The 10,719-nt window shown below is 44.4% G+C and overlaps 1 protein-coding gene across 1 annotated transcript in view; it reads left to right on the top strand.

Moving 5' to 3' along the window:
• Positions 1-10,455, top strand: part of HTRA1 (HtrA serine peptidase 1) — a 33,704-nt gene extending 23,249 nt beyond the window's left edge. Inside the window, exons 4-9 of the mRNA XM_062001606.1 lie at positions 3,849-4,043; positions 4,754-4,786; positions 5,503-5,617; positions 5,738-5,795; positions 6,688-6,783; positions 9,729-10,455. Of these exons, the coding sequence (XP_061857590.1) occupies positions 3,849-4,043; positions 4,754-4,786; positions 5,503-5,617; positions 5,738-5,795; positions 6,688-6,783; positions 9,729-9,897 (666 nt within the window). The 3' untranslated portion in view covers positions 9,898-10,455. The remainder of the gene's footprint in view (positions 1-3,848; positions 4,044-4,753; positions 4,787-5,502; positions 5,618-5,737; positions 5,796-6,687; positions 6,784-9,728) is intronic.
• The last annotated feature ends 264 nt before the right edge of the window (positions 10,456-10,719 follow it).

The following is a 10,719-nucleotide window of genomic DNA, read 5'->3' on the forward strand; positions in this document are numbered from 1 at the left end:
TGCCTGGGATTTTAATTAACTGTTGTGGCAAATCTATAGAGAATCACGAGGTGTAACGGGAGTTACATCGTCCTGATGACCAGCAGACGTTATGTAAAAGTTGTGGTGTACTCAGTTATTAAGTTAATAATGACCCAAGCACTGAAACTCAATTGACAAGGGCTGCCTTGACATCCTGGGCAAGAGCTGGCCAGTGGTGGGGTGTGAGGGCACAGGCAGGTTGTTTGACACAACTGTGGCTGCCATGCTGCTGGAAGTGCTTGCCCTGCATTTCCAGCCCTGATGCCCAGGGTTTTTGATGGGTTTTACACTGTTTTCTCTTGTAAACCACCTCTACAATTTAAATAAACACTTGAGGGGTTTTTGGTAATGGAAAGTTTAGTTCTGAATATGGTTGTGTTATTTTTAAGCTCTTTTAGAGAGAAACCCCAAAATGTAAAGCCTCTACAATACATATATCCATCATAACCAGTTCTTCATGGCATTTACCTATAGAGGCACTAATGAGAGTATTTACACGCTATGCTATGGAATCGTAAGGAACAGAGAACACATTTCCCAAAGCTGTATTTCATAATGTGCACACAGCAAGGCTAGTTTTTTTGCAGCTGGTTTTTGTTCCTAGCAAAGGAGAGGTTAGCCAAACTCTTTCTAGAAGGCACATTGAATCCCAGGGATGACCCACAGCCCGTCCATGCAGTGTTAGACTTTGAGCTGCAGCCTGGCTAGTGTAGGCACGGGCTTGAAAACTCAGCACAATCAAAAGCAATTGTATTAGTCAGAGATTGTTCATGTATTCTCTTTCTGCTGCCAGATGCGACTTTGGCTCCATGACTGTTTTTATAACTCAGGAACGTTGTATAAATGTAGCTTTGGACATGACCAGTCTTTTTCCCCCCCCATTAACAAGAAAAGTTCTGTTTTCTTTTACTTCTGTTTCATTTGCTGATCAGTGCCCTCTTTCTCTAGAAAGTATCTGTTTTCAGTGCACTGCTACAAACAAAAGGCACTTTTTGTGTTGAGTTTCTCATAGTTTGGCTTAGTGGGGTTTTTTTAAATAAGGAAAAGCAGTGCCAGAAAGAGATTCACTTCTTGACCCACGACATCCTCCCAACCCGTGCTACGTAAGCTTAATAGCATCTGGTGAAAGAAGGCAGGGCCAGGGTGCTCCCTCTGTCCAAACAATACCCATATGGGGCTGTTTGTGTTGCATATACTGCGTGCTTCCCAGCACAGCTAACCTCCCTGCTGCACTGAGAGATCCCTCGGAGCCAGGGCTGTGCTCTGAGAGGAGGAATTGCTCAGCAGTGCTGCGCTGGGATGTTGCTGCTCATCTGCCGCGCTGCAAATGCGATGGGGAGACTGGGCATCACTGTTGAACCCATCCCAGAATTAAGGCACAGCCTTGGTTGGGTTTATCTGTAGCTGTAGAGAGGCCGTGGATAATTATTACTTATTAATAGCAGGGCATTGCTGGCTGTGGAAACTTTCCTCTGAAGGATGATTAGAAGGGGAAGTGTTCTTTCTCCTTGCTGTATTGCCTACTCTGTTGCTCTTCCAACTGGTTCTGTTTAACAAGCAGCTCATTCATTATTTCCTTACTGTCTGGAGGCTGAAAGATAAGTTTCCATCGAGCATCTTATCCTGTCTGGGATCTGGCAATGAGTTTTATTGAAACAATCTGTTCACCTGAGTAAAATGTTCCTGGTGGAACTGTAACAAAGTTGGATAAAAGAGACGCAGGATCAGGCTTGTTAAACATCAAAACCGTAACTTCTGCACTTGCCACAGCGTATAGGGATGACTGATGCCTTTCTTTTCTTACACAGTGCCTGGAAAGTAGAAGGTATCTCCTAGGACACTGGAAATTAAAATGCAGGTGAAAGCTGGGAAGTGATGGGTGTTTGGGTTGGTTTAAGTTGGTGGGGTTTTGTCACTGAGGGTGACACCGACATGGACTTTCAAACTGCTGATGGCAGAAGGACCCCTCAAGACCTTGCTCTTGATTTCCTATTTAAAGACATTAGATTTCCCTTTTTGCCTAAATTTAATGATGATTCAGCTCTTATTAACTTCTGAAGCAAAAATATCCCTACCTTTGGGGATACATACATATAAATAATCAGGGCATGCTGAATATTACCCTGTGCCTTTGGTACCCAAGTACAAAGTATACACCTTTTGCATCCCAGCAGGTATGGGTGCATAAATCTGTGCCTTCAAACAGCTATGGGCTGAAAAAAAGCACCTTTAGATGTTTTCTGGAAGGAATTAATTACATGAAGGGATATCGAGCCAGTTTGAACCCCTAGTTTAGGTACACAGCTCAAGAATAGCTTGAAGGTACCCTGACTTTTAATAAAGTGTTCTGTGTTACTCCTTGGAAATGCGTTTAAGGTCATCTCTGAGTGAAGCTTTCACCATTTGGAGTCACTGGCTGGTTCTGAAAGTGTATACTAATACCTTTTTCCTTTTGGGGCTGGGTTTGTAGAGCAAAGGAAAGAATTCTGAAGGGAGGCAGGCTGGGAGGAAAGCTATATTAAAGTTAGGTTTGCCAAGCAAAACTATATCCCCTGACTTCTGGTTTGATTTAGGGCTCAGTAACTTCCTAATCCTCCACATCCTGAAGTCTAAACCTGAGTTTATCTGTGTCTAGGTTCATTGATGCTAATAGAAATAGTCTGATGACAGGATTAAATACCTGGAGGGGGTCAGAATCATTTGGACAACATGGTTGAACATGAAAGGATTAAAATGCTTGTGACATCACTGAAAGGGTAAAGACTGAAGTATGAAGCAAAGAAGAAATAGAGCTTGATGCATGTTTTGAAGACAGGTGATAAATAAAGGCAAAGTGCTTGAAATATATTCTGTTTCAGAACACCTGTCTTAAGTACTTGCTGAGTAGGAGGCCTTAATAACTTCTCAACTGTTTTGTGATTGCTGTGGAGGAGTTACTGGTCCATCTGTTAACCAGCCAGTTTCAGTCTCTCTGCGGATACAACGTGGCTTGGAGCAGCTATGCCCTCTCCCCTTGATCCCTTGCCTTGGCAGGGGTGTGTGGATCCAGCTTTCCCTCCCTTTTTTTAATTGCTCTTAATTGCATTGATGCCTGTTGATGCTGGATTTGAAGAATGTTTTGTGTATGGCTGGGAGTGTCTTCAATAACACAACAGTTAATATGTTTAAAGATAAGATCTTGAAAGGAAAATATAATGGTATCCACAACTGTCATAACACAACAATCCCAAAAGGCTGAGAGTCCTTTAAAACATCTTCAGAAGGCAGCAGGGTATGTAGGAGGCAACATAATCATTTAGAAGAGACACTCCATTGAAAAAAAAGAAGGTAAGATGAAACATTAGCTGGTGTCTTACAGAACAGAAGATGCTTTGAACTCTACACAACGCGTTTGATATGCTTCGGCTGTTGCTTTCATGGCTAGTGTTAACTCTTGAACTGTGCTGGTTTTACTTCAAGCAGCTGTTGGCTAATTATTTTGAGAAGCTGTTGGAAAGAACACATTCCTAGTACCACCAGGTGTTTGTTTTGTACAGCAGAGCATAAATATTCCTTTGGGCTTCTGATCACTTGTTGTTCTGTGAGTTGTGGAAAAAGTACTCCTACAGTGTGAAGTGCCCAGCCTTTAGAGCAGAAGATGCTTCTGTGTAGAGCCACGTGATATACTCAAAGAAAAGAGAGGGAGCAAAATCCCCAAGGGGTAGAAGCTTCTCTTTTGGTGCTGCTCTATTGATGCATCAGTGTTTCTGTCACATTTGCTCTACACGCGTGGCAGCAATGTCTTAACAATTGGGGTTCTTTACATTATACTTCCTTTTTATTTGTAGGGTAAATTGCCAGTTCTTCTGCTTGGTCAGTCTGCAGACTTGAGGCCTGGAGAATTTGTGGTGGCCATTGGAAGTCCCTTTTCCCTTCAGAACACAGTGACCACGGGCATCGTTAGTACCACGCAGCGCGGCGGGAAGGAGCTGGGGCTCCGCAATTCCGACATGGACTATATTCAGACTGACGCCATCATCAACGTACGGCCCCCTCTCAGCCTCACCCCCCTTACATTCCTGGAGTGATTGCTTTGAGATTTTCACTGGTGGAGCAGTGAACAGGGAGCACGGTTGGCTTTTCTTTTGTCCACACTGAACGTGGTTGCCTTTCCTTTTACCCGTGTAAATACGGCCATCTGCGCTGCGGCAGCGCTTGGTTGTTATTTAGAATCCTCCAAGGAGCCACACCAAGTACAATATCTGCCTTCACTTCAACATTCACTACAAATCACAAGGGAGGAGGCAATATTCTCTGGCAAATAAGTATCTTTTGGAAATCTAGCGTGTTTTCTAAAGGAGCAGCCAAACTTAGCTTAGGGATTCAAGTTTGCTTCTGCAGTAAGGCAAAACAATGGCTTTTGGACTTCTACTGTGGCCTTGTAAGAAATCTTCACTAACAGCTCCCAGGGCTGCCCTAAAATCTTCTCAGTTGTTTGTGTGGTACCATTAAAACAAAAGAAAAACCATGGCTTTCTTAACTTTGGCAAGAGAAGAAGGCCTGGAGATTTGCAAAGCTCGGTTAAAAGGGCTGATGTTCAGTGTAATTAATGGATTTGGATGTTAAGGGTGTTCTGTTGCATTAATAGACAGTGGGGGAAAAAAAAGCTACAGAAATATTTCAAACATTTCTTTTTATGTTTTGCTTGCCAAGAATGAAGAGGTAGACACTAAAACTTGTTCTTTGTTTGCAGTATGGAAACTCCGGAGGACCCCTAGTAAATCTGGTAAGAGTTTCTCTAAGCTTGCTTAGTGTCAAACTTAGTACTTGTTAGTTTAAAAACTAAACCAAAAGCCTCACCCAAACAAAACCCAACACCAGAAATGTATTTCAGAGATTTCCATGTCTGACTACACCAAACTCAGGTGCTTCTCACTAATCACATGTCTGTGTTTATGCTGGCAACTAGCAAGATACACTTGGATTTCAGTATTTAAGGTGTTTATGGTTTTCATAGTTTCGGGCAAGTGTAATGCCCAGTTTGTTTTGCCTATGCCTTGCAAAAGGTAAAAACCCACCTTTTAAAGCTGAGCTGTTTGCCCTCACTCTGTGCCATGCAGCTGGCAATATCTTTTGCATACTGAAACTTAACTTTAGTGATTCAAAACCATAATCTACCCCTTTATTTTGACTCATATTTGACTGAGAGGGTCAAAAACCCCATGAATGTATCCAGATAGTAGGGTTTATATGCTAATATTACCCAATTCTGATCTCTTCTCTACTAGTGGCAAGATGAAGGTCCACATCAGTTTTCAGAAGCTATAGAAGAACGGGTTTTTAATCAATAGACTCAAAAATTAAGCTTAAAAAAGCCATTTGGAGAACTGAAAAGCAGCTCCAGAGCGTGTTGTGTGAATTTGCCTCTGTGATCGCTTGGAAGAAATTCCTTTCTCTTTGAGATGTTTCACATTTGCCAATAACAATTTCTTCTTTCTGCAGGATGGTGAAGTCATTGGAATTAACACATTGAAAGTGACAGCAGGGATCTCTTTTGCCATCCCGTCGGATAAAATCAAGAAGTTCCTAACCGAGTCCCACGACAGACAAGCTAAAGGTACTGCACTTGAACACTCTGACAGGGGAAAAGGTGCAAATAGTAACGAACCAGAAAGTCAACAGCTTTTGAGGCTCTTTTCTAAGAGCAATTGATCAAGACCTGTTTTCCTTTTTGTAGGAAAAGCTATAACCAAAAAGAAATACATTGGCATACGAATGATGTCCCTAACTCCTAGGTAAGTAAAAGTGGGGGTTCCTGAGTTCCTCACCCTTCCCAAGTGGTGATCTCTGCATGCAGTGGGATCTGGCTCCTGACCTGCAGAAACAACCAGGTGGTTTGAACCAGCAGCCTGTGCCTCTGTAGGTGCTGGGGGCAACTCACAGCCTGTTTTTGCCACCTTTTTCTCTACATCTGCTAATTGGTGAACTCTCCTGTAGACTATTGTGTGAGCTGGTTTTTAAACAGCTCTCTGGCTTTTTTCCTTTTCCTTAATAGCTCAGAGAGAATGGGCAGTGATTGTTAATCTGTCCTGGGGCTTTGTTGCTGTTGTTACTACCTGTCTCGTTCTGCCATGTGGGTCCAAGAGAAAACAAGGCAGCATGTTTTCAGGAATTACCTGCATGCTTCCATTTCTATGCAATTATTTTCATTAAACACTTGATGTAAAATGAAGCTTTTGTGTGGCCTTATTCATACTCAAACCAGAAAAGACTCCTGTGTAAGTGATAAAGACATCCTGTAGACGTAAGCAGAAGTTCTCCCACGTGCAGGACCATATCTGTGACAAAGCATTGAAACTTGAAGGGATTTTTTTTTTGAGGTGTTCAGGATCTGGGAGTTCTGAAGTAATAACCAAGTTGTGAAATGTTTGGATTGATCCTGTGTATCTGTTGAAATGATTTCCTTTGCCAGAAATAGTCGTCAAAGGCTGTACGCCTGCAGAAAGTGGAGCAATTCTTGCAATGCTTGTAAGGGTTAAAACGAATTGTGGAGAGTCACGTGTGTAAAATACCACAGCTAGTGAATGTGAAGTGACTTAACCAAGGAAAAATGCATCTTCTTTTTGGTTGGAGTTTTATTTTTCCATCCTGTCAAAATATTTTTGTTGCTGTTTCTTCATTTTCCAGCAAAGCTCGAGAGCTGAAGGATCGCCATAAAGACTTTCCTGATGTTGTCTCTGGGGCCTATGTTATTGAAGTAATTCCAGAAACACCAGCTGAAGCGTAAGTTGAAGTACTTCTTTTTCCAAACCACTGCCACTGGCTTCGGGGGGGTTATGTTCTCTGCTTAACTGGCTATCTTGATTATGCTAAACGAACAAAATGAAGGCCATCTGATAGCTATTAGGTTGTCTGCTGGAAATTGGTTTGTGGTTTTAGCCTGGTCCCTGATGGGCAATACTGGGAATGGCTCAGGGTATTGCAGCAGAGCCCTGGTAGCCTTCCCAGCCAGAGGGCCTGCACTCAGTGGGCGTGAAAACTCTGGTTTCGTTTTTCTCAGTGACTGCTTCCAAGACATCTGTTGTACCGATGCCAGTGCTGAATAAAGGCCTTTGCTTGTGCCTGCTTGCCACGGCCCTGCGGGTCACTCTGCTGAGAGAGCAGGGCTGAAGCCTTGCAGCCACCTTGTGAAGATGTGTCCATCTCAGCCCAAGCACCTCTGCCTCCATCGGGGATGAAATCCTCTCTTGGCAGGAGACACTCTTCCCTGTGAGAGCTTTGTTACCAGGAAGAGCTTTTGGCTTTGGACAGCTGATCTTTGTGCTATTCAGTATTTGCTCAGAGGCTTTACCTGCTGGTTGGTGTATGAGGTGCCTGGCTGAAGCACAGCAGCTCTTCTGTGGTCACGGGCTGTTTCTTGCTGGGGACGCTTTCCTTTTGTGTCTCCCTGATATGAAACCACTCAGTAATCCAGGGCAGGATATAGGGAAGCTTTGTTTTCCAAACCTAAAGGTCATTTAAGAGTAGGTCTTCATAGAATGGTATGGTAGGGGTTAGAAGGGATCTTTAGAGATCATCTAGTCCAATCCCCAATGGCAACAAAGAGATGTGTGTAGCACCAAAGGCATGTAGGCACAGAGCTGCTTGGAGCAGGTGTATGTTATCTCCTGGGAAGACTGCAAGGATAGTTGGATGATGTCTTTTAGTTGCAGTTTGGATGCCACTGTAAGATGTACAGTGTTGTGTGTCAAGCGTGCTCTCCAAATTCATGCAGAATACTGATGTTATTGTGAAGAAAACTGGTAACTGCAGTTAGTGTAGGAGCTACGTGGCTGCTCCACTGTGGGACTGAACTTACTGACACACAGGTCCAGCCTGGAGGTGCAGAAAGACCATTATAGGAGTGTGGATAGTAGCAGAGGCAGGGAGGACACTAGAGAGGTAGAAGAAATGTGAGGCAATGTAGCCATGTAACTTGAAGACAAGCTTGAATCAGCTCATTTCATCTAAAGGATGGCCTGGCAGTTAAAATTCAGCCCAGATTTGCTCTGTTTCCCCCACTCCCAATTGCCAGTGGGTTTCCCTGTGCTGATCTCCTCTCCAGTGCACGTTGTGTAGACGTGCTGGCAGGGCATCGGAGCAGTTCTGCAGAGACCTGACCCAAGTATGAGTTGAGTGGAGAGGCTGCATGAGACACTGAGATAATCTGGAATGGCTCCTTCTATGAAAATATCTTAAGCCATGTCTCCAGTAGGTGACCAGATTTGTTGCAAGTGTTGGCCAAGACACCCTTCCTTGCAGGAGACACCCAGGCAAGGCGTGTTCTGCGGGCGGAAGAGGCCAATGACTGCTCTGTGGTTTTGTGAAGGAGGATTATGCTGAAGGGCTGAATCATGTCTGATCTGGTTACTTGGTTAATATTTCCATAACTTGGAGCCAGATCATTGTGCAAGACCAGGCAAGATGTTGTGGTGGATGGTATCCTTCAGCACCCTGTTCTCAGTCTCAGGCAGCTCAGGGAGAGACCCAGGCAGCCTGGGGCAGGGGAGCCTGTGCTGCCAGCCCCTGCACTGCCCCAGCTGGACTCCAGTCACAACTCTTTTGTTTCCAGTTCACGTATGGTGCTGAGGTCAGGGGAACAGGGTCCTGGGGGATGTGAGAGGAGGGAAGGACACGTTTGCATTTTGGTGACCGGGCTGGATCTCGGTGTGTAGTACTGGGGTCACTGTTGGGCCCCTCACTGCAAGAAAGACACTGAGAAGCTGGAGCATGTCTAGAGACAGGCACCAGAGCTGGGGAAGGGTCTGGAGAACAAGTCTGGTGGGGAGCAGCTGAGGGAATGGGAGTGTTCAGCCTGAAGAAGAGGAGGCTGAGGGGAGACACGATCACTCTGCAACTGACAGGAGGTTGTAGTGAGATGGGGATCGGTCTCTTCTCCCCATTAACAAGTGACACGACAAGAGGAAACAGCCCCAAGTTGCGCCATGGGAGGTTGAGATTGGAGATGAGGAAGAGCTTTTTCCCTGAGAGGGTTGTCAGCCCCTGTGCCAGGCTGCCCAGGGAGCTGGGGGAGTGCCCATCCCTGGATATACTGCAAAGCTGTGTAGCTGAGGTGCTGAGGGCTATGGGTTAGTGGTGGGCTTGGCAGGGTGAGGGGAGGGCTTAGACTCGATCTTAAAGGTCTTTTCCGACCAAAGCAATTGCTATGATTCTCTTCAGGTTTAAAACACAAAGGTAAAGTGGCTGCCAGTAGGCTCAGCATGGATCTGGGACAAAAATTCCTCAGGTGTTAACACATGGTGCTACTCAGGTTGCTTTGCTCTGTGTACACAAAGAAAAGCTTGACAAATATCCCCTGTAAAACAAGTGCATTGTTGCAGTTCCTTTAAGAGAAACACAAGCCTGTCTGTCACCTACCAAATCAGCATCCTTATTGCAAAGTTACTGTGTGCATGCAGCTGTGAATCCCTCCGAAGACAGTGAAATATGGGATGCATCAAACATGTACGTCCAGCTGATTCCTGAGGTTTCTGCATCTGTAACCTTTCCCTGCCTCATAAGCTGAAGCTGGCCTTTGCCTGCCCATTGTGTCTGTGCAGCCGCCGTTGAGTGGGAAAGGGGGGAAAATGCAGAACTCTCTCTTTTCTTTGTTGTCTTTACAGCAGTGGTTTAGCTTTAAACGAGAGGAATGGCAACTCTAATAACACATTGCTGCTTTGTGCTTTCAGTGGTGGCCTGAAGGACAACGATGTGATTATAAGCATCAATGGACAGTCGATAAGTTCAGCCAGTGATGTCAGTGACATCATTAAAAAGGACAGTACGCTGAACATGGTCGTACGCAGGGGCAACGAAGACGTTATGTTAACAGTAGTTCCCGAAGAAATCGATCCCTAACCAGAAACATGAGCTGGATTTCATGTTTTCCTTTTAACAGCATTGGACTGCTTCTATTCTCTCTGTGCTGGTACAGGAAACGTTAGACTTCTGACCAACGTTCTGCTGCTTCAGTGGATTAGTATTGGCCAACAGAGTAACTTCTAATAGGTTTAAGGTGCAAAATCAGTGTAATTTCACATACTCCAGACCATAACTTGTCTCCTCTGTATTATGTATGCAATGTATTCTTTACTGGCTGTTACATTCCTTGCTTAACCCATCGACGTTTGCTTCCCCGTGTTGGATCAGAGTTCCCGTGACTTCTGCTCAGATTTAAAACCCACGCACACAATGTGTGTTGTGGCATTCAGGTATTTATAGGTTAGCTGTGTTTTAACTGGAAATACCATTCTAAAGGAGTAGCTGGTTGAAAAGAAAACACAATTGGGAAGAAAAACACCCCGAGTTTGGTTTATAAACACAGAGAAGTCCCAACCGAAGTAACCTTTTGAGGACCCCGTGCAGGATTTTAATACTATGATATTTTCCTAGTGTTATTAAAAGAATTCAACAGTGCTGCTTCGTGTGAGTGATTCATTTTGCTTCCCCTCATGGAGGGTTTCTCCTTGAACACCCCATCTGCCTGAAAGGATGTCCTGACGGTCTCCTCTTGTCATCGTAAACCGAAATGCTTATTTTTGGATGTGTATTTGTATCTGCGCTCCTCTGAATCTGCTTTTCTTAGCAGGGCTGGCTCGAGTTTGTCATGTTGCCTGTCTCCCAGATGTTAATACATTTTCCTTCCTGTTTTAATTCCAACTTCACCAATGCCTGAAATCT

This window comes from Colius striatus, chromosome 8 (genome assembly GCF_028858725.1).
Source record: "Colius striatus isolate bColStr4 chromosome 8, bColStr4.1.hap1, whole genome shotgun sequence".
Classification (NCBI taxonomy): Eukaryota; Metazoa; Chordata; class Aves; order Coliiformes; family Coliidae; genus Colius; species Colius striatus.